Source organism: Muntiacus reevesi, chromosome 9 (genome assembly GCF_963930625.1).
Source record: "Muntiacus reevesi chromosome 9, mMunRee1.1, whole genome shotgun sequence".
In the NCBI taxonomy this organism is placed as follows: domain Eukaryota; kingdom Metazoa; phylum Chordata; class Mammalia; order Artiodactyla; family Cervidae; genus Muntiacus; species Muntiacus reevesi.
The window spans coordinates 65,915,991-65,939,848 of NC_089257.1; the positions used below are offsets into that span (position 1 = coordinate 65,915,991).

General features: G+C 40.2%; 1 protein-coding gene across 4 annotated transcripts in view; it reads left to right on the forward strand.

Annotated features, from left to right (window-relative positions):
* The window catches only part of CADM1 (cell adhesion molecule 1), a 346,053-nt gene that overhangs the window by 276,499 nt on the left and 45,696 nt on the right, over positions 1-23,858 (forward strand). For all 4 annotated transcript variants that reach the window (XM_065944567.1, XM_065944568.1, XM_065944569.1 and 1 more), the window contains exons 2-5: positions 1,535-1,681; positions 3,257-3,409; positions 10,378-10,515; positions 12,982-13,140. In XM_065944567.1, coding sequence (XP_065800639.1) covers positions 1,535-1,681; positions 3,257-3,409; positions 10,378-10,515; positions 12,982-13,140 — 597 coding nt within the window. The remainder of the gene's footprint in view (positions 1-1,534; positions 1,682-3,256; positions 3,410-10,377; positions 10,516-12,981; positions 13,141-23,858) is intronic.

Consider the following 23,858-nt stretch of genomic DNA (forward strand, 5'->3'; position numbering starts at 1 on the left):
ATCCCCTGCTATGCCTGGCGCAGAATTGGACATTCAACATTATTTCATCTTTTGTTTTTGAAGTCTCCCCTCCTCCTACCTGTGCTGTGGATCATTTAGGACATTTCTGAGGAGCCCAGGTTGCTTCACTTGTCTTAGAAGCAACAAACTAGAGCAGATTTAGAGATAATCCAGGTATCAGTGGACTGAAAGCCTAGACTTTTGGAAATTTTCTGGGGTTTCCCAGGTGGTAAAGAATCCACCTGTCAATGCAGGTTACACAAAAGACATGGGTTTGATCCCTGAGTTGGGGAGATCTCCTGGAGTAGGAAATGGCAACCCCCTCCAGTACTGTTGTCTAGAAAATTCCATGGCAGAGGATCCTTGCAGGCTAGAGACCATGGGATTGCAAAGAGCCGCACACGACTTAGCCACTAAACAACAGCAACAAAGGGAGTTTCTAACTGGCTGGAAGAGGGTGGTCTATAGAAAGGGGCTGGTTCAGGATTGCCTGGGCCTTTGGGTGAGTCATGAAGAACAGGGTAACAAACTGAACTGTAAGCCTTCCTAGGATTTTATTGAGATTCTAAAGAGTCATAGTCAGTTCCCCACCCCTACACAATAAATAACAGAGCTACCTATGTTCGGAGAATCTTGACATCCACTAACAAGGCGAGATTGTTTACTGAGCCCTCCCTCCTGTTTCTACTAAGTGGCCCCTTGAATTTTCTGTGAGGTGACCAAATAGCTAAAGGATGTGTGCGGAGGTTGAGTACAGTCATTCCTTGGTATCCACGGGGATTGGTTCCAGGTTCCCCATAGACACCAAAATCTCAGGATGCTCAAGTCCTTTGAAATGTGTAATTTAACTCATCTCTTGGTGACTTACAATACCCAATGCAATGTAAATGTTATGTAAATAGTGGTAAATACAATGTAAGTACTATATAAATAGTTGCTGGCATGTGCAAAGTCAAGTTTTGCTTTGGAGAACTTTCTGGAATTTTTTTTTTTTTTAGTATTTTCTGTCTGCTTGGTTGATTTACAGATGCCCAACTCTCAGATAAGGAAGGCTGATATGTGTGTATTTCCCTTACTCCATTTGTGAGAGCTGCCGTTCCTCATGACAGCCAGTACTCTGACCCTTCCTTACCTCTCCAGCATACACACCACAAGTAAAGACACTGGATCAGAGGCTGGAACATGGGCATCATAACTTGTGGGAGCATGTTGATTCCAGGCTTCATATTCTGCCCCTAGATCTATCTCAGCTTAATAGACTCGTTTTGTGGACTATGGAGAAAGGTGTGCAAGCCTTGGCAAATGTTGCTGCTTATGTCTATTGTCTTTTCTGGTCACGCGGCTTGCAGGATCTTGGTTCCCTGACCAGGGATTGAACCCGAGCCATTGACAGTGAAAGCATGAAATCCTAACCACTGGACCACCAGGGGATTCCCATTGTGTCTATTTTCTAATTTGCTTCTCGTTTCTAATTTTAATTGATCCTATTAACTAAGTTTTAATTGATGGAAATTTTTTTCTCCTTTTTTTAAAGGTGATGGACAGAATTTGTTTACGAAAGACGTGACAGTGATTGAAGGAGAAGTTGCAACCATCAGCTGCCAAGTCAATAAGAGTGACGACTCTGTTATTCAACTACTGAATCCCAACAGACAGACCATTTATTTCAGGGACTTCCGGCGTAAGTTTCCATCTCTATAGCATTAGATGACAATTTTTTTTCCTACATGTTGTCTTGATAAAGAGATTGCCAAGGCCTTTTTTTTTTTTTTTAATTTAATGTTAGATGCTTAAAGTTTAATCAATTCTTCAGAGGGAAGAAGAGACATGCAATCATAATCTTCCTACTTAATAGAAACCTTGAATGGTCTTTTTTAAAAGTAAGGCAGTCTTCCTTTGCAATAGGAATTGATTGTAGTAATTCAAGGTGAATTGCAATTGAGTCCCAAATACTTAACCGACACAAACAACTCAAATAGGGTTAAGCAAGGAAAATATAGCATTCTCAAAGGTAATCTGTTTGGTTTGAAGATTGAAGTTTTCAAGGCAATCTGTGCCCATAAAGACAAAACCAAATCTCCTGTCATCTTAGCCTGTGGAAGATGGAGGTGCCCATGTGCTGAAATCCTTCCAAATGTAAGATCACAAAAGCCAATAATCGAAACTTAATTGTATACTATAGCAGTGGCTCATATGGGTGCCAGGGCTTGGCAAGAGCGAGAGTCAGGTCTTTGGAAAGATTGCTGTTTGAGAGCATTGGTGCCTGCAAAGCGGGTTCGGACATGTCGCTTCCTACCTGCTTTTCTTCGTTTTGCCAGATGCCTCAGAACATTCATGACCTGTGGAAAGAGTCGGCAAACCTAAGGAACATTAAGGGGATAAAGGAGAGTAAGGGGAGAGAAGCCAGCTTCTCATTCTGAGAATGAATTTTTGTCATTAGTATATACTGATCTAACCTTTGCCAAATTAATAAAAGGATTTTAAGTGGATATTAGAAATCAATAAAAAGCCCACATATGTTATTTTTGTGATGTCTCTGAATTCCTACTTTATGCCTAATCGGTTTCATACCGTGAAGCTGAATATACATAGAAAACAGGGTCAGGACTCAGGGGCCCCTGGGCCCCAGGTCACAGACGGTTGGCAGCTCCGCCTCAAATCACATCAAACGCAAAGATGCATCCCAGTTAAATTGGATTATTTTGCTATAAAGTTTTTGTTTTTTTTTTTTTAGTGATTTTCATTTTGCTTTTGAAATTACTAATGATTTTTTTAAAATTTTCTCTCATAACATTAGGACCTCTGTTTCTTTTAAGGCCTCAGATTTTTAGAGACAATTTAAAAGCCCTTGGATTCTACTCCCTGAAATTTCAGTGCCCAAAGGGGCCTCCTGGCCTGCCCTTTCTTCCTGTTTTCATTCTGCCTATCTCTGATAGACGATTCGAAACAACTTATGAATAAGTGCTCAAAACTGACAGCAAGAGGTGTGTGTGCAAGAGTGTGTGTGTGTACAGAAACACACACCCACATGTGTGAGTTTCCTTTTCCAGCAGGGACGTTTGTCTACATGCAGTTAATGCAGAAGCTCTAAATAGGAACTCAAGAAGGGCAAAGCAGTAACCACCAGGTGCAGAACGACTTAATCCGTGTGTCTACTCTGTAGCTGGCTTTCTAGTCCCCTGGCTTTATCCTCCCCTCCGGAAGGCAAATAGACGGTCGTCTTTCTCACGATCACTAACTGTGTTTTGTTTCCCAGCTCTGAAGGACAGCAGGTTCCAGCTGCTGAATTTTTCGAGCAGTGAACTGAAAGTGTCGCTGACAAATGTCTCCATTTCTGATGAAGGAAGATACTTCTGCCAGCTCTACACTGACCCCCCGCAGGAAAGTTACACCACAATCACAGTCCTGGGTAAGGAATGCATCAGGGCTTGTCCTAGGACATGAGAGGGGTAGCACTTACTGCCAGGTGGCTTCCAGCAGCTAGGAAAAGGTTAATGGTAAATTTTACTGTTTTAGGAAGACTCACCGCCCATCTTGCTGAATGTTAAAAATAGCCTATTTTACCAAACACTCTAAGGAATGGCAATCAGCAGGCTTTATAGATTCCACCTGCTCTTGGGTTTCAACCCTCAAGCTTCAGAAGCAAAGATCAAGAGAATTTAGAGCCCTCAAATGAATCACTCACCACATGCAATGTCATTGCTTCTAACTTCCAGGATTTTTTTTTTCCTTCTGTGCAAAAGAGAGGGTGATGGGCTCCTACATCTGCACCCTGTGGCAGAGCTCTGTGATGAAATCCGCTTAATGATTTTTCCTTCTGAGTTACATCTCGTTTAATATTGTTGATCTCCTTTTCTTCGGCTTGACTTATTGCCTTGTTTATTGCTCATACTCAAGATGATGCTGTAAAAATCATACCCCGTGAACACATACTTTGCCACAAATTGCAACCATTGGACATAAAAGAATGAAGAGCTTCTAGGGAGTGAGGGCTGATACTGAGCAAGGACTGTGGACTGGCTGTCGGGTATATGTCTTCCTCTGACAAGTTGAGTGTCTTCATTCAGTGGTCCCCAACCTTTTTGGCACTAGGGACTGATTTCATAGAAGACAATTTTTCCATGAACTGAGGGTGGAGGGGGATAGTTTGGGGATGATTCAAGCACGTTGCATTTATTGTGCGCTTTAATCTAATGCTGCCACTGATCTGACAGGAGATACCAGTTCATGGCCCTGAGGTTGGGGACCCCATCTTCATGTATGATCACTAGGTTGTGACTTTCAGCAGAATCCCGGTAGCCAGGTTTCCATGTGTGTGTTTTGACAGAATGAGCAGATATTCCTGTGGTAAAGGTGGTCTGAACTGGTCACCTTTTAGACAAATATATGCTCCAGTACATAACACCAGCTGCTTTGGATTTTTGAAACTGAGTTTTCAAGGACGTACATATAACAAGAGGCAAGATCTCTGATTTACACCTTTGGGAAGATGATGAATCAAAGTCTATTTGAGGCAGCAGACTGCAGCTTTTCAGTGTAATGATATGAAGATTAAAGGGGAAAGATAAATATGAAGGACGTTTTTGCTTAGTGTGTGTGAACATATATGTATTTATGGATGTACGTATTAAGCTGCTGCCTCATTGCTCTATTTAAACACAGCTGTAATAGGGAGCATTTTTTTTAATTCATTGAACTAAAACGTATCCCTAATGCTTACATATATGTTATTGATAAGAGGAACACTGATTTTAGAAAGTCATGTTTTATGTCCAGCCATTCTGCTTCTTCTGTGACCTGTGTTTGATGGTGTATATATATTTATCTCTAATTGCACCTTTGATCCCTTTTAGACTGACAGAAATAGTAAGTGTGGAAGGTTTGCCTGGGATGACTATTTTGGTATTTGGCAGATGTACCAAAAGTTTTCAGTAGATGTCTTTGAAACCACTTGTTTGCTTATTGGAGTATTAGCTATCTAACCTTCAAATTGACAATATTCCCTTTGACCCACCATTGTCTATGGCATGCCCACAAAAGAAAACTAGATGGAATATACTTAAGGCATTTTGAATTTTCAGGATGTTTTGTGTCATATACCTTTAAGTTTGAATGTCTTTATTTCAAAGAGATAGATAACAATAGATGTGAGCCATCTTGTCCAGGACAAAGTACATGGTGAGAATCAAGAATTTTAGAGTTTGAAACAGACCTTACTCTTCTGGCTCATAACCTCTGGGTCTTCTAGTCTAGGTTGTTTTCAATAAAATGCTGAATGTTGCTGTTTCAAGATTTTCCCTCTAGAGGTAACTTATTTTGTTTGCAAGAGTGTATCTGGTCTTTGGCAAGCAGTTACTGCCTGTCAGTTTTCAGTACTTGGTACATTTGTTCTCAGACCCACTGGATCAGTCCAGTTGGACTGAATACACCCAGCACTAGACTTTTGAGAGGCATTATGCCTGTAATCCTTTCAGAGGTCTGCTTATTCTAGAAGTAATAGATTTCTTGCTTGTATTGTATAGAAACATTAACTTAAAGGTGCTTGAAGGTAATACTGGTAGATGCCCCTTTTGCACACATTATGCATTCATTTAATATTCCTTCCATTGAATTTATTCTAGGAATCTTTGATGGAGTCAAATTGTTATCATCAGTGCTTGAGTCTTTCATATTCCACAATCTGACAATTTCCACTGATACTCAAATAGTCAAAGCTTCCTCCTAAGGTTTAGCATTTTCAGATATTATAATGAATGAAGAATGATCTATTAGCATCATCTTCATTTCTATCTGTGGTTCTCTGAAAAGGACCCCATATGTACTTACACAGCTGTCAAACTTCTTGATTGGTTGAAGATGCTCATTTTAGTGCATGCATCTTTATTAGTTGCTTCAAGCTTTCAGCATGATTATAAGACATAGAGATGGGGATTTGTTAGTTACCATTATGTTTATTATCTTACCCCTGTAAAAACTTAAAACTCTCCTATGATATTTTACATGCATTTTGGTGCCTCTTAGGATATTCATCCACTCCTTCCACTTGTTATGAGTTTGTTCCTGTCTCCAGATCATAGTGTTGTTGTTTAGTCATGTCTGACTCTTTTGGAATTCCATGGACTGTAGCCCACCAGGTTCCTCTGTCAGTGGGATTTCCCAGGCAAGAGTACTGGAGTCACCATTTCCTTCTCCAGGTTGTCCTCCCGACTCAGGGATTGAACCCATGTCTCCTGTTTGGCAGGCGGATTCTTTACTGCTGAGCCGCCTGAGAATCCACAGGCATCGTAGTATAGGACTCTCTTCATACTACTGTTCATGAGAGGAGATGAACAAGAGAGAGAATATACTGCTTTATGATTAATATAGTTACTGATAATAATCACTAATATTATTACAATCCTGTCCTTCTAAGATTAGTGTTCCCTCTTAGGATTCCAGGAACAGGAGAATCTAATTATTTTAAAGGGTCTTAGAGTGAGATTCCACGCACTGATCAGCTTTAAGGCTCCTCTTTTGTTGTAATTAATGTGGCTCATCTTGATATTGCTGATTTTTTTTAATGTTGTAGGCGTAATGTTTATAATTAGCACTCTTATAGATTTGAGGTTAGCAAAGAAGAACCTCGGCATTTCTCTGCTATTTTCTAGTATTTCCCTCTCTGTGACTTTTATTCGTATTTACATCTCCTTACATATATCTTTGGTTATTTTCATTAATGGCTGCAGTTTTTACTAAATGTGTCTGTTTAGTGTACCATGTATAAGTGTATTCTCTGGTTAGTAGCAGTTTTAATTCATTTTTCCTTATAAATGGATTTTTATACTTTACTAACCTCTTTCATATTGAATAGACATTATGAAGTTAATGGGAAAACAGGGGAGAATGAATAGACCAAAATAAACTTTAAGATTTTCTTGTCCAAACCCCCTTTCTCTCCCCAAAAGATAAACTTAAATCACCTCATATTTTCTGAAGCTTTCTTACTTTAAAAGAATTTGAAAGAAGTCAACTTCATAACTGAACCATTCTGACTCACATTATTGGATTTTATTTTATATTTGTATGCCAAACAACCCCTACTGTATTTGACTGTTTATTCTTCTAAACTCAGTAAAGATCAGAAATACTGCTCACAATCTTGAGAAAACTGTTTATAGACTTGGAAACAGTCATTCAGCCATTTCTCAGGACACTCTTCTCAACAATAAACAAGTCCTTTATTTTTCGACACTGGTCATATTTTCCAATACTTTTGAAGTTTTCCACATGTTTACCTCACCTGTCAAGGAAAAGGTGATATCAGCTCTGCAGAAGCAGCTAGCTTTGGTACAGGAATTACTAGCAAGGGTTAGGGAAATGTAGATTGTACCTGCTGCAGTAGAGGAAGTATTAACATGGATAATACCTATTATCCAGATCCAGATAAGGACCTATTCACTGCCAGTCATGCTGTCAGCCCCTAAACAAAATCTAAGAGACATTGGTAAATTTTCCTCTAGCCTAATTTATATGTTTTTGTTGTAATTTAGTCACTAAGTCATGTCTGATTCCTTTTGTGACCCCATGAACTGCAGCCTGCCGGGCTCCTCTGTCCATGGGACTTTCCAGGCAAGAATACTGGAGTGGGTTGTCATTGCCTCCTCCAGACGATCTTCCTGACTCAGGGATTGAACCCATGTCTCCTGCATTGGTAGGCGGATTCTTTACCATTGAGCCACCAGGGAAGCCCTAATTTATACCTGCCCCTTGCTATTTCCTTGCTTTGAGTCACCGGACATTACTGATCATGTGAAAGAACACACACTCATCCTTATGACCATCTCCCTCTGATGGAGAGAATTAAGTCCTTCTTTCACTAAGAACCGCCACTGAAGGTGAATTACCAGTGGAGGTTAGAAGGAGCCTGTGAGGAGAGAGAGCTCTCCAATAGTCTCCAGGATCAACACGAAAAAGAAGATGAAGGGAAGATACCCAGGAACACAGAGAAAGCAAATACCTGACAAAGACTATGTTTGAACCTTAATGCCATCAAGACCTGATGGTTGATATTTGCTGGAACATTTTAACAACTCCCGGATCTGTTCCCACCAGGAAGATTCCCAGTTTAACACAGAATGGCCATCTAGGTGTTTTTCCCAAAGTTATCCATGCACACTGGAATTGTTCTCATCCCTCTCTTTTATTTCTGCCTGGGCCTTGAAAGGAATGAGTACTGTTTGACTTTCACCCCTCCATTTGTTGAGAAGACGTTCCTGATTCTTTTCCTCCTTGGTCCCTTTTGTCTAAGCCTCTTCCTCGGTCTCTGAGAGCTCACTGAGACCTTATTTTCTTTAGTCTCAATCTTTTCGTCTAACATTTGCTCCAACAATAACATGTTTTTCAATATTCCCATTATACTTCACTCAGAATTTAGTAGTATTTGTTGGCCCTACACATCTAGTCTCTCTATACATCTCTTGTGTACTCCATATCAACCATCTAGGAACGTGTAATGAAAATCTATAACCTACCTGATTGTCATCCAGGAAGACTAAAGTGCCCTGAGGAAATAACTAGCTGAAGCCATTCCATTCACCTTCTGCCCCTTGAATACTGGCAGACATGCAGCTCCAAATTGGATCTTTGACTGTGTCTCTTTATGCTTATTTTTTCTTAAAATGTAAACTAGGTTAGTTCTTTGCCATGTTTAACTACTCATTGGGGCAATATCACTTTAGCAACACATCCATTGAGCAACTGTGTTAGTTTCCTGTTACATAGGAAACAAAGAAGAGGCTTGCTTTTGCTCTGATGGTTATACTCCCCCCCACCCCCCAACTATCTTGCTGAGAAACATATACAACAAATCATTTTCCTTTTCCTTTTCCATCATTCTCTATAGGAATTTTCAACTGCTTCAATTCAGTGTAAAATTCTTCCTGTGGGTAGAATTTTCACATTGGACTAGAACAGTTGGAAATCCCAAGTACATGGTTTAATCCCATAATTTATTGAAGCTGTATCAGAGATTTATTATTCAACTTGATCATCAGGATGGCATGTTTATACATATTTAATTTCTTGTTTCTCTTCTGAGTTGAGAAACTTATTAATCATAAGTCTTAGAACCATTTTAGCTTATTCATGGTGGTCAGGGCACATATTCTTAGATTCGGTCTGCTGAAAACAGTGTTCTCACTGATTTTTATTTATAGAAGCTCAGTTGTAAGGTAAGGTTGCACCTTGTATGAAGCTTCCCTGTCACCTCACTTTCAGAAAAGAAAACATGCTTTCTTCATCATCACCATCATCCTGCATACTTCATTCAGCCTTTTAAGCCCCAATTTTTTGTTCTAATCGTTTTATTACATATATGTTTAATATGCTTAGAGAAGGGAGGTTTTCATTTGGAAGAGGAAATTTACTTACAAACTCAATAATCCTTTTCACCTTTGGTTTTCCAAAATCTGGAGCTTTGGCTTTCAGCATATGGAAAATCATTGCAAATTAACTGGCGTTTCCTATATTACTGCATCTTCATAGCTAACGGATTTTATTACTATACCACCCATCAAAGGTCATGATCATATTCTGGATTTTATGAATAATTTTAATTGAATGTAACTGGTTATGAGGTACAGTTTTTCTATGGATGTCTACAGTGAATGATTCTTTTAAGGGATTCCTTGTTTTAGATCTTTGCTGGTTGACTGCAGAATTTTTCATATGAAGAGTGAAATCTAAGGGTTGAATTCAAGGAGAAATATTCTTTTCAGAGACTTCCAGATAAGGAGGATGTCAGTAGTGTGATTTCCTCTTATTTTTTTTTTCCTCTAATTTTTTTAATCTGCTTCCTGGTTGATTTTCTAATGACTGATTGGTAACTAACCTAGTGTCTGTGCAGGCTTCCCTGGTAGTTTTACATGGTTTGGAGACCTGGGTTTGATTCCTGGGTCAGGAAGATCCCCTGGAGAAAGGGAATGGCAATTCACTCCAGTATTCTTGCCTGGAGAATTCCATGGACAGAGGAATCCTGGTAGGCTACAGTCCATGGGGTCACAAAGAGTCAGACACAACTGAGTGACTAACACTTTTACTGCTTTCACTGGTGCCTATATTGTTATAGCTTGGTTACTCATAACTTAGGAGTGGAAGACTGGTCATTTTATCAGATAACTTTAGGACACAAATTCTGATTTAAGCAATTTTACATAACTTTGTTTGATGATGACTCTGTCTTTCTTCTGTTCCCTGTAGTGGTAGTTTGTTTTAAATTCCCAACAAGAATGTCTATTATTTATCTCTTTTTCTTAAGAGCAGTGGTCCTAATTTCTAATGAATAGAAGAATATGCCCAGAAAAAGATTCTGTGTTTAAAAAGGTTGTGTTTAATTTGTAGTCCCACCACGTAATCTGATGATCGATATCCAGAAAGATACTGCGGTGGAAGGTGAGGAGATTGAAGTCAACTGCACCGCCATGGCCAGCAAGCCAGCCACGACCATCCGGTGGTTCAAAGGGAACAAGGAGCTCAAAGGTAAGGCGCAAACTAACCAGGACTGAGGAAGCCAGTCCACACTTGGTCCCAGAAGGAGAACATCTTTGTGAACGTAAAAGCAAATACAAAACACGCCCCAGAACAGAAATACTCATCTATATATGGTTTGTCATTCAGTTACTAAGTGTGTCTGAGGCCAGAGTGTAATGGCATTTTATTGTTCTGTTCATATCCTTATTCTGTTGTTTTGAGGGTTCACGGAGATAAGATGCTTGGTGATAATAAGCATCTACGTTGCTAGATGCCTACTCAAAGGCTCAGAGAGAACCAGACCCATAAACTATTGGGTTGGCCATAAAGTTCATTTGAGGTTTTCCATGAATGAGATGTTATGGGGAAATCCGAACGAACTTTCTGGCCAACCCACCAGAGCTCTCTAGACCAGTTAGAATCAATGAGATACCCTCTGAGCTCAGACTGGCCCTGTCTGTACCCTTAGTTCTCCTTGCTTTTACCCTGTGACCCAGAGTAGATCAGGACCCCAAACTTGTGTTGTACATTGGAAAAAAAAACAATGCATAGCAGTTTTGGCCATGGTGAATACCAAGTCCTTCTAATATCTGTTGGTTGTTTTGACAACCTCCTTTCCTGCAAGGGTGGTTATGCTTAGTGGACTAAGAATTTATCCTCGTTGTAAACTTGCAGGCATCACTGTTCTTATGAAATCTGTAATTCAGCTGCCCGTGTGAGCAGCCTGTTCTTTTGCAAGGTTCTGATTTTGTGCTGGCGACAGAGGCAGCTCCGTTAGCCCTGCTTCCATTGTCTCTCCCTCGGCACTGGGCCACGCAGATTGGATTCCTGGATCCTTGGATACCTGCGCTCTTAGGCACTGCATTGGCTGAAGGATATAGCTAGTCCCCTTTTGATCCTTTTTTTGTGTGTGTGTGTGTGACACTTATCCTAAGTTTCTCATGCATGTCTGCATTCTGATTCCTTTCTTTGCAAAAGGTTGTCTTGCAAGTAGTACCCAGAACAGAGGACTCAGGGGCTGAACACCCCTGCCTGGTCATTTGACAGAAATGCTTGCTGTGTGCCTCAGTTTCCTCTCCAGTGGAGATATTAATGTTTACATACCTTGTGTTATTCTTACAAAGATGAAATGAGTGAATATTTGTAAAACACAGAGCTGATGTCTAAGCTGAGGTAAAGTGCTCTCTATGTGCTTGTTAAATAAATAAAGAGTACCAGGAAGAAAAGAAGTCCTTTTAGAAAGGGGATATAAAAATCTATATCTAGAAACAGAAAAATCTATATATAATGGCTTAAGTTTCAAAAAGCTTGCTCTGTTTTAATCTCTTATTTCCTAGGTATGGTTTTTGGAAGGAAGGAGTTTCTCATTTCCCCTCTGCTTTTCTGTCTAAGTGAACTGAGCCATTAAATGTGTACCGATAAGTACAAAACATTAAAAGAAAGTTAATGGTGCGCCATGTCCCAGGGAGTGCTGAGTTCAGGAAAAGGGCCTCCTTGGCCTATTCATCCGATCCGGAAGCCTCCTCCCTCCTTTTTTGGGTGTTCTTGGACGTGGTTCCCTTCTGGCCTGAAGCCTATATCTTACTTTGCTCTGCCCACTGCCACTGCACTTTGTTGTGTTCTTCCAAAAGTCTCCAAGTTTAAACATTTCAATTACAATTTCAATTATGCCAATCCATTTAGCTACTTTCCCTCTTAATTGTTGGTGATGGGGGTGGGTGAAGGGGGCTGTTTATATCTCTACTCCGATTGAATTACTTAAGGATGTGGATGATGTCCTGGAATTTTTCCACTGCTTGACAGCCTAGTAGATGTGCTAAGTTCAGATGGTTGTCAGGGAAAAGAAGTGCTTCTCTTCCTCCTCCCAAATGCCTTGAGCAGTCAGCTGTCAAAATGGGTCAACTTGCAGCTGCCTTTTCGTGGGAGATTTTTAAGATAGAAGAAGCATATATTTAAATAAAAACAGTAAATAGTAGGCTTCCCTGGTGGCCCAGTAGATAAGAATTCGCCTTGCAATGCAAGGGGCACTGGTTCAATCCCTGGAAAGATCCCACATGCTGTGGGGCAGCTGAGCCCATGCACCATTACTGAGCCAGCAGTCTAGAGCCTGTGCTCCACAATGAGCAGCCCATACGCCGCAGAGAGAGAGCAGCCCCTACTCACCACATCTGGAGAAAGCTGGTGCACATAAATGAAGACACAGCACAGCCAAAAACATAAATAAAGGAATAGTAAATAGTATGTGGAGGTGATTTTATCTTCAATACTTTCCCATGAGGCTGAAAAGTAGGGAAATTATCTTTTTATCATTTATGTTCCCCCAGATTACCCTTATCCCAAGTGACTTCCATTACGTGTGTTTGTTAAAATAGTAATATTGGGCACGTGGAGGGAGGAGGGGATATTTAAGAAAAGAGTAAAATTCACTCAGCTCTGGTTTCCTGGTATGTTTCCTGTCCACCCCCCACCCCCCAGGCAAATCAGAGGTGGAGGAGTGGTCAGACATGTACACTGTGACAAGTCAACTGATGCTGAAGGTGCACAAGGAGGATGACGGGGTTCCAGTGATTTGTCAGGTGGAGCACCCTGCTGTCACCGGAAACTTGCAGACCCAGCGGTACCTGGAAGTACAGTGTGAGTAGCTGTCTCAGTCCTCTCTGGCTGCGGTGACAAGCTGCCACAGGCTGGCGGCTCATAAACAGCAGAAATGTATTGCTCACAGTTCTGAAGGCTGGGGAGTCTAAGGTCAAGTTAACACCAAGATCATGTCCCAGTGAGATCCCTCTTCCTGGTTCGTGGCTTGTGCCTTCTAGCTATGTCCTTGCGTGGTGGCAGGGCTCGAGATCTCCCTGGACCACCTTTATAAGGGCGCTAATCCCACTTGTGAGGGTCCCACCCTCCTGACCTAATCACCTCCCCAAGGCTCCATCATCACACTGGGGATCCGGATTTCAACATATGGAACACAAATACTAAAACCATAGCATTACCCAAGTATTTTATTCTGAGGGTATAGATTAGCAGTTTTTTTTTTTTTTTTAAACACTTCAGAAGCCACTTATTAAATACATATGTTTTTATGTAGTTTAGATAGAATTTTTATCTTGTTGTCTTGGTAGAAAAATAATCAAAGGATTATTTTACTGAAACACTGCCATATTACAGAGTGCCAATGAGGATTTTGAAAATGCTACATTTAACCCAAATGTAAAACTTGAAAATATTTCCAATCTGCTCTAGCGCATGACTTAATTAATTAAATTTTGTGAATATTGACTGTAATCATTTCTATGCCAACTTCAAAATCTAGGATAATATTCCACCCCCTGGCTTTACTAACCCCATCATAAATGCTGGATTTTTATATAGAAGGGATTTTATTCTCAATGAACGTCAGCATCTTGTTTTAAATTGCACATTCTCTTCCATTTTAGCTTAAATTATACTGATGAGTTTAAAAGTGGAACTCTTTGGGATGGGTGCCACGGTTTGATGGCTTCATCAATAAAAGCTGGATCATGATAAGTGAGGTCTCTTCTCTCTGAGCCCTGTCTCCTCATCTTCTCCTCTGGACTCTCCTACTTGTGGATAAGAATAATGTGTTTTCTGCACACAATTATTCTTGCACTAAGGTTGCGGCTAAGTAGTCAGCTTCTCAACTTTTTATCAAAAGGCTTCTGTAACTTGACCTCTGCAGATCCAGGCACTATTTGAGTGTGCGTAGTGAAATGTTACAAGAGTTTGAGTGGATGACAGTGACAGAGCATTGAATAAAGGAAAAGCATTACTCTCTATGATTATTCTATTAATCTTCTAGGCCTGCCATAACAGATTACCACAAATTCAGTGGCTTAATAAACAACTTACATTTATTCCCTCACAGTTCCAGAGGACAGAAGTCTGAAATAAAGGTATTGGCAAGACAGACTCCCTCCAAAGGCTCTAGGAAAGGATCTTTCCTTTCCTTCTGCAGCTTCTGGTGACTCCAGGTGTTCCTTGGCTTGTGGCCACATCACTCCAGTCTCTGTCTGCATATTAACCTAGCTATCTTCTCTTCCCTGTGTGTCTCTTATAAGGACACTTATTGGACTTGGGGCCCTCCCAGATAACCCAGAATAGTCTAAATTCAATATCCTTAGCTTAATTACATCTGCAAAGATCCCACTTCCAAATAAGGTCACAGTCACAGGTTCCAGAGGTTAGGAAGTGGGTCTATCTTTGGCGGGCCATCATTCACACCCCCTACAATTTTTATCACTTGTTTAAGTTGCAAAACAGGGAATGGGGGAAATTATAAAAAGTTGCTTCTACCAGGCTATCCCACTGCAACCTACCCTGTGAGCTTGGCTCAATTTAACATTACATAACACAGGTTTTTCTTGTTAACTCATTTCATCTACTTCATTATGTACCTTCATTATGGGCATCATGCTTATAATTTTCATATCACTAAAACTATTGTGGTGTAATGTCCCTATAATGGGAAAACAGAAATGATCGGATATTACCTAAATTGGCAGATAGTAGATTTCTTGTGACTTTGTTAATATGTAATTCATTTAAGCAAACTTAATATCCATTAACTTTCCTTGTAGGGGCCCATTAGCTTTAATAATGCATTAGCTCTTTTGTGAGACTTGAGTAGCTATTCACCCAGTTCCCACCCCTAAACTCTTAGTTTCCCAGGGTGTCTTCTAAATAGAATATAGCCCCACCCACCTAAAAAATTATACTCACTCCCAAATGCAAAATATTTCAAGCACTACACCTCCTACCCCTTGGAAGACTTGCTAATGATCCTTATAAAGCCTTTTCTTTTGAAGATTCAAGTGAGATTTGTCCTTCTAAGAAAAGGAATAAAGCTGCATATATGAATCCATTTGACTTCAATCTTACAAAGTCTTGCTAGCCCTTAACTGCAGGAAAGTGACTGTAATGCCTTCCTCAAATCGAAGACACGTCTTTGGATCCTTTTTAGCACTAACATGGCACCTTTTTATGGGAGCCTGTATTCTTTTACTCAGCATAAGCCATACAAACATCTTATCCTTGATATTCTGCTTCTTGGAATGTATGTGAGAGAAAATGTCATGTCTTTTTGTGTAGAAGAGGGTTAAGAATTACAAAGTGTTACATTAATCTGAATGGAATTCATAGTCTGGTTTGGCACCTTAAATAAGATGCTCTGTTCTCAAGAAGGTCACCTGGCAGTTCTTTACCCTCCCTTCCTAGAGCACTACTGAAAAATCTGCCCAGTCAACCAGAAATTTCTTAAGTAGCATCTTCAGACATGATTGGAATTCCGTACTTCATTACCTACCAGCTTTACTCTGCTTGAACACCAGCAGCTATGGGTAACAAAAAGCCTCATGCTTCAGATACCCAAAGCATTCAGTCATTGTATGCTAGAACTTTCTCATACCTTGGCCAGTGGTGTTAGGGGTTCAACTTCATTCCTCTCATGGTAGCCCCCACTCTGCAGACAAGCCACACCATATCTTGATGGCTTGAGAAAAGAAGAGATACTTGAATGAACGCATAAGATTCAATAGCCAGTCTTCCTGGGTGGTGAATTATTCCAGATACTCTGTGAGGAGTAACATTAGACCATTATTTTTTTTAATTGGAGTTCATGGATTTCCCAGGTGGCTCAGTGGTAAAGAATCTGCCTATCAAGCAGGAGACTCTGATTTGATCCCTGGGTCAGGAAGGTCCTCTGGAGAAGGAAATGGCAACCCTAGTATTCTTGCCTGGGAAATCCCATGCACAGAGGAGTCTGGCAGGATATAGTCCAGGGGGTAGCAAAAGAGTCAGACACAACTGGACGAAAACAACAGCAGCAATAGTTCATTTACAATGTTGAATTAGTTTCAGGTGTATAGCAAAGTGAATCAGTCATATGTATATATATCTACTCTTTTTTAGATTCTTTTCCCATATGGGCCATTCCAGAGTATTGAGTAGAGTTCCCTGTGCAATATATTAGGTCTTTATTAGTTATCTGTTTCACTGCAGCACTATTTACAATAGACCATTATTTTTTTAATTGGCCCAAACCCTGGCGTCAGCAGTTCTTAACCTTTTGTGGATCATTGACCCCTTTAAAAATTAAATCCTTTTCCAGCTATAGAGCTGGAAATGATGAACATTCACCACATTTTGCTTCCAGTATAAGGAGTCTATTTATCCTATACCATTTTACTAAGTTTAGTTATTCGAGGGCCAATTTCATCACAAGCTTTAGCAAATCCACAGGTCATCTGTGTCCTTATCTCATTTAGAATTTTTCACTTTATTTATTACTTTAACCTAACCAAGACATGTGCAAAAACGCCTATAAAATTATGAGTTTTACTTGCTATGTGTATACTATCCAGTAAACATTAGAATAAGCATACAACTATTATTTTTGAATTTCCTTTCCTTTGCCATGTAAAAGATTTCTTGTACTGTCAGTGATAAACATTAGTTTATCACCAGGACATCCTGAGCTGGTCCATGGACCTCAGACTAAGAATTACTCTACCCTGTGTAAATGAGACTACCTTAGAGGCAAATCTGACCTGATAGGATTGGTATTTTTATGAACTCGGTTCAACCCTGGCCCTTTTGCTACAAGAAATTTTATGGAAGCCTCTCTGTGCCTCCTCTAAGATGGATGGATATTAATCAGGATAAGAACAGAGTAAAATGACACATAATGGATTTGAATACTGTATAAATTATGTCCTTTTAGAAAACACTATTTTTAAAAAGGAAATGAAATAATGAAAACCTACACTGTATGCCATTAAATAACTTACTTTTTAAATAAAAGGAGCAAGGAGGAGGGATAAAATGAAGGGAAGGGTTGCCCACCCCTCTGGACACAGAGTGCCGCCATGTTGCCTGGAAGACAAGGCTTGAGTTCCAACTTGGAAATCCTTTGGTCTTGTGGATTTAAGACCTAATTAATTGAACACTGAATTTTGCAGTGTTTGTTTGTTAGAACACTTATTTGTGGTACCAGGAAAAATTGTTGTGCCCAATTACATGAAAAATCAGCCAGATGTGTATGCTGTCATACTTTTAATAATCCTTACATTTTTGGTGAGAACAGCTATTAATTGTGTAGTATGCATTGAAGTGATTAACATCGATGTAATTTATCATCTGGAGATTTCTGAACATAAATAAATGAGTTGTTTTGTTCAGCAAGGTGTTGACCTCTCAAAATTAGTGAATTAAAGTCCCCCCTCCCTTTTTTTTTATTATAAATATGAAAAGCACCACAATCAGCCAAGTGTTCAGTTATTTGATTTTCTGGGGCATTAGCCGCTCTTGTTTGTGACATTTCCCTGTTGGGTGCTCGTTTGCAAGCTCATTAATAAGGTTTTCTCCCAGGACCGTCGCCGGGAAGGAAGAACGTACAGTAGGGCTCTTAGTTTTCCAGCTTTCATTCTGAGACTCAGCAAGCATACAGCAGCAGCACGCGGTTAAATGTTGAAAACAGAAAATAATTATGCTCGCGAGCCGGAATTCAAAGCTCTCTTTCCTTAGATGTTAGGCAGAGAACAGTTTTGCTCTTTAATGTTCTGAAATGTATGACCCTAAACTCTTTCTGTGCGTTTTTTTTTTTCTTTCCCGTGTCTGTGTGTATAGCGTTGCTGAAATTTACAACAGGGTTGATTATAGCAGAACGTGGTAGAATTGTAGCACGGTTAGTGGAGCTTCAGATCTGAGCGAACACTCTTGTCAAATAAAAGCCTGTTTAAAGGAGAACAGTTCACTGTCTGAGCGTTAAAAGAAAACTGTCTAAATAGCATCAAGGTGGCAACACATAGCGACATAAGCTGGGGATTCAAAGAGAAGCTGTGACCCTCAGTATGGAATTCAGATTGCTGTGCAAGGTGGGGAAGCCTTACTCTGGACCGAGGTGAATTCGAAGCTCTGGAATTACTGCTACTTGTCTTTTGCTTTCCCCCATCATGGCCTTGCTCTTTAAAATGTTTTGCAAAAACCCTCATCTAGTGAGGGGTTTGTGTGTGTGCCTATCTGAAAAAAAAATTTAAGAGATGAGTTTTGAAAGGGCGAATGAAGACAAAGACTCTAAAAATGGGTGTTTTGAATGCCTTGCCTGCTCTGATTATCATCTGCCAGTTAATCGTGTTCATGGGCATCATTTTCAAAATGAGTTTTATTGACTTGATGTAGCCAGGTATTTTGTAAATCCATATTCTTGTTCATCCAGGGTCCACCGAAGGCTAGATTTTTTTTTTTCCTTTCCCTCCCTCAATTGGGGGAAAATTGGGCATTGAGGAGATGATCAAAACCTGTTCTTTATCTGGGCCAAAACAAATGTTTCTCTTGTATCGATGAGCCCTGCAGTGAAGGAGGGAGAAAAGCCTGGAAATGGGAAAATCTTTCCTCTTTGGAGTGGAGGATAAGACACGGTTTGCCACGGCAGCTCCCATGTCCCATCCTCTCCCGCATCAATTCTATTCCCAGGTTGTATTCTTCAAAGCATAATAGCTGGCGTTTTCAGATTTGGCCTGTTTCTCTGATCTCTCTCTCTCTTTTTTTTTAAATAGAATATGCTCTTCTTCCCACTCTCCCCTTCTTTAATTTTTTTTAAAGTGATGAATTGAGTCTCAGGGAAGTTATTTCAGTATTTACCATTCCTTCTGAAAATTAATGAAGGCATGGGGGACCCCCTGATTAAAACAAATGTTTTAAGCTGTTGTTTTCTATGTTAGCACAGAGTAGGGGTGGGTCCAAGTTTCCAATGCTGTTAACACTGGCGTGTTAGCAAGGCGCTTTACAGCGCCCAGCGGGGTGGGACGCTGAGTCATCAGCACTGGAAAGTCAAAGCGAAAACACTGGGCCACATCCACCACGAGCAAGACTTGAACGACATGACTCCCAGGGAAGAAAGCCTTTGCCGTCATCCCTGCCTCCTGCAGGCACACCCTGTAGAAAGAGGCTTGTCTCCCCACGTTTCACCTAGTGTCTGACCTAATGTATTTAGGAAAGATGAGTCTCTGAGGCTGTGAACGTTGAATACTGTGTAGTGAAACTAGTCTTCTTAATGTGCACACTCAATGGTTTTTAACTCAAGGTCAGATTTTGAGTCTGTGGAAGTTTAAATGGTTGTAGAGCTAACATCTCAAAATCTAAAAAGAATGCTCCAAAGGGGATCACAGGGGATAAGGGGTGGGAGAGATAAATTAGGACATTGGGATTAATATATGCATGCTAGTATATATAGACTAGGTAAGCAACAAGGACCTACTGTATAGCACAAGGAACTATACTCAGTATTTTGTAATAACCTATAATGGAAAAGAATCTGAAAAAGAATATATATATATGTGTGTGTGTGTATATATATATACACACATATATATATATATGTATATGTTCCAGAGAAGGCAATGGCACCCCACTCCAGTCCTCTTGCCTGGAAAATCCCATGGACAGAGGAGCCTGGTAGTCTGCAGTCCATGGGGTCGCTAAGAGTCGGACACGACTGAGCAACTTCACTTTCACTTTTTGCCTTCATGCATTGGAGAAGGAAATGGCAACCCACTCCAGTGTTCTTGCCTGGAGAATCCCAGAGACGGGGGAGCCTGGTGGGCTGCCATCTGTGGTGTTGCACAGAGTCAGAGACTGAAGCGACTTAGCAGCCCCTTAGCAGCATGTATATGTATGTGTGTGTGTGTATGTGTGTGTATAAAACTGAATCACTTTGGTGTACACTTGAAACTAACACAGCATTGTAAATTAACTATACTTCAATTTAAAACAAAAAGTTTTCTAAAAATATTGAACAACCAAAGAAAACTTCCTATACTTAAGGTGATTAACAAAAAAAAGTAAATAAAAAGAATGGCTCAACACCATCCTTTATGATTTCCCTTAAGATACCACCTTGGAATAACACCCAAAATGCTAAAGAAATGTGTAGTGAAATGAAAGTATGTAAATCAGAACACATGGGTTGAACCTCAAATTTGGGGAGCTAGATTGTTTGGCAATAAGAGCTGTTAAAGTGACTAAACAAGGTGGCCGTTAGGCCAGTCTAATTAGGTGATTCTAATCCTTGGTAACTTATGTAAGCAAACCAAAACCTAAACCAAACCCAATGCACTCCAGGACAATAAAACCTAGCCAATCACAGGTAGCTAACCAGGCTCCCCAAATAAGGCAACTGCTTAGCTCTAGCCAATCAAATAATTCCCTTGCTTTTCTTCCATGTTGTCTTTATAGAAACCTTTCCCCCAGCTCCTTTTGAATTATTTTCAGTTGGACTGCACTGTTGAATTGGATGTGTGCTCAAAGAAACACTTGAAAATTTTAATGTGACTTGTCTATCTTAGAACAGGGTTAAGGTGGATTCATGGTTTCCTAGTTTTCATTTAATCAGTAGCAGAGCTAGATGTCCATTCCCCAACATTTCCCAACTTTTTCATTCATTCATCAACTTGGTAAATACATACTAAATGCCTATCATGTTCCATTCACTAACATTGTTCTAGGCACCAGGAATACAAAAAACAAAAACTTTTCTCGTTACAGAGCTTGTGCGGACACTTGCTATGAGGGTTTTCTCACCCAGTGTTCACTTTCAAATTTTGAAGATTTCTCAAACATCTGGAAGAGTGATGTGTGAGTGAGCGTGTACCCCACTTCAAAGGCACGGGGAACAGCTCTCTGCCACAACATCACAGAATAAAATTTGATTCTGTTGGGTAAACAGTCTTTCAGTATCCACAAAGCTACTTACAAGTTGCAACAAGAGGAAGTTGTATTTTACTGTGTGATGTGGCACATGCTCTCCGGTCCCACATCCACCCTCCAAGACCTGACTCATCCCACTCATCATAGCTCAGCCCTCTTCGAGAAGCGCCGTTTAAGTGCTCCGATTCATATAGCAGATGTAACAGCAGGAGGGCCTTCACCTTGCAAACAAACAAAATAAACAGCAGTAGAAATTTTTCATGAATGTATGATGACAATGGAAAGCAAGCCTTTTGCAACATGTTCTCTCTAACTCCTCGGAGAGCTTGCTGTGACTGTTCTCTCACTAGCCCCAACCTCCTTGTGTCACTAGACATCGCCCTCCTTCAGAGCAAAAGCGGCCTTGCCCAACAGTTTAGGCAGCTGTGTTATAGGGGTCAGTTCTTACCCCTAACCCCTCACCAAATCTCAGGTTCATCTTGGCATCGCCATGCTCCTCCAAACTGCAGTAACCCTCCATGATTGACAGAGACCCTCAGGTAAAGCGTCTCCACCTGAATGCACAGTCACTGACCCACACTACCCTCCTGCCAGTCTGATTCATCTGGGCCCCCACCCTGCCCTTGTCTTTGCCCAAAACAATGAACACTTGGTCCAGAGGCCTCTGGTCTCACTGTAACAGGTGTTTCAGAATGTTGGGGGAAATCTCAGTCAAACGAAGAGCCTGCAGGAGCACATTGGCACTTTTGTTTCTAGACCTGCTTTGCCATCAGCACATCAGCAAACATGTGAGGTCCTCTGACTTAAATTCTCAGGCAGGGAAAGTGTCAGGAGCCCCTGGGCTAACAGGTCTTCTCCCGCTGTGCTGTCTTATTTCAGCAATGCTCCTCTCTGGTACCTGGGAAGGATAATACCCCAGGCAAAAGGAAACTGCAGTGTTCTTTTTTTAAAAATAAGAAATTGTAAAGACCTGATACATTAGCGCAGTAATCTAGAGAGAAGGAGACTGTGACTTTTCATTTACATGGGAAAGTGAAATACAGGTTCCAGAGTCTTGAGTTTCATCTTCTAAAAAGATCATAGAATATGGTGCAAGGTCAAACTGGCATGAAATCAATTGTAATCTGCCAGAAGCCATTCTAACCTCTTTAAGAGTTTCCTTTTACATATATATATATATATATATATATATATATATATATATAAATTTTTCCCCCTTTATAGAAAGCAAAGTCCATTTAAGGAAAGTCTCATCAAATCAGAATGTCTTTCTAATATTATTTTTTTAATTGGTTGCTACTGTAGTGTGACCTAAAGTCTCCTGGTATTTAACCCTCTGTGTGACTTTGACTAATGACCAAATTTTATCTGCTATAGCAGTCTTGCTAAATGTCTTTTATGGGGTTTTTTAAAAATTACAGTGTATTACGAAAACCTCAGATCCCTCAACCTAATTGATTGTCTGTTGGTGATGCCATCTCTGTAACTGTAATGTTCCATGAGTGCACAGACCTAACTATTTTTCTTATTTTTATACAGCAGTTCCATTTTATAATGACATTAAGCCATTCTGAGCGATACATTTCTGGACAGTTATTGCACTTGGGCAGAAAGTGTCATCTGGCTTTTAGCCTTATGCCTTCCAACACCAACTGAGGCGTAAAGTGATCACCCAGAAAATGTACTAGGCCTTACTTAGCTCATTACTTAAAAATAAATCTTGGAGTCTGGTTCTGTTTCAGAAAAGATTTGGTGGGTTATAACATTTGATTTATGAACATAATTAAAGCATAAATGATGAGCTCTGGACTATTCCATCAGCCATCTGGATTGTTCAGTATTTTGACACACTCAGATTGTAGTCAGGATCTTCCTGGGGAAATCTAATGCCCTGGGTTCTAGAGGTGCCAGCAGAGCCCCAGCGTTTCTATGCCACCTGTTGAGAAGACTCAAGTTCCTCTTTCAGGACAAAGGAGTGGGGATCAAATTTGTTTTCTAAGTTTCCTTCACCCAGAGATGGATCTTGGAACATAAACCCTCTGTTTGACTTCTAGGTTTGGCGTAAATATAGCTCAGCTGCTCACAGTCGAATAATATGCCTATAAATACTACATGTGTCAACAGAGGAGGACATTTTTCTGTATTAATACAAGCGAGATTAATGTTTACCTTTCTAGCCAGCTATTAAGGTAACTGTGGCAGCTGTACCTGTAAGTAGATGGTGGATGTTTCTCCAGAAACCTAAAGAGTAAATTGGGAAAATCAATTATCAAAATTGAAAGTGTATTTTCTAAGGCTTAGTATATGATTTTTTTTTTTAATGTAAATCCCAGGTATAGCAGGACCTTAGCATGTTCCTCCTAATTTATGTGAGCCATTGACAACCGGTAAATAGCCATTAGGAGCATAAAAGGCATTTAACTAAAACAAACTCAGTAGTACTGAAAAGGCAGAGTGGATAGATTTTCAACACTGTCTTTATTATTAATGGAAGTTGAGCATGTAAAAACCCTTAGTGCACTGTGCTGAAAAATATGCTCTCTGTGTTTGCTTGTAAATTACACAAAGAAGAGAAAGGACCCAAAAAAGCCTTCCACATCGGCCAGCAAGCACTCTGCTTCTCCTTAATTAAT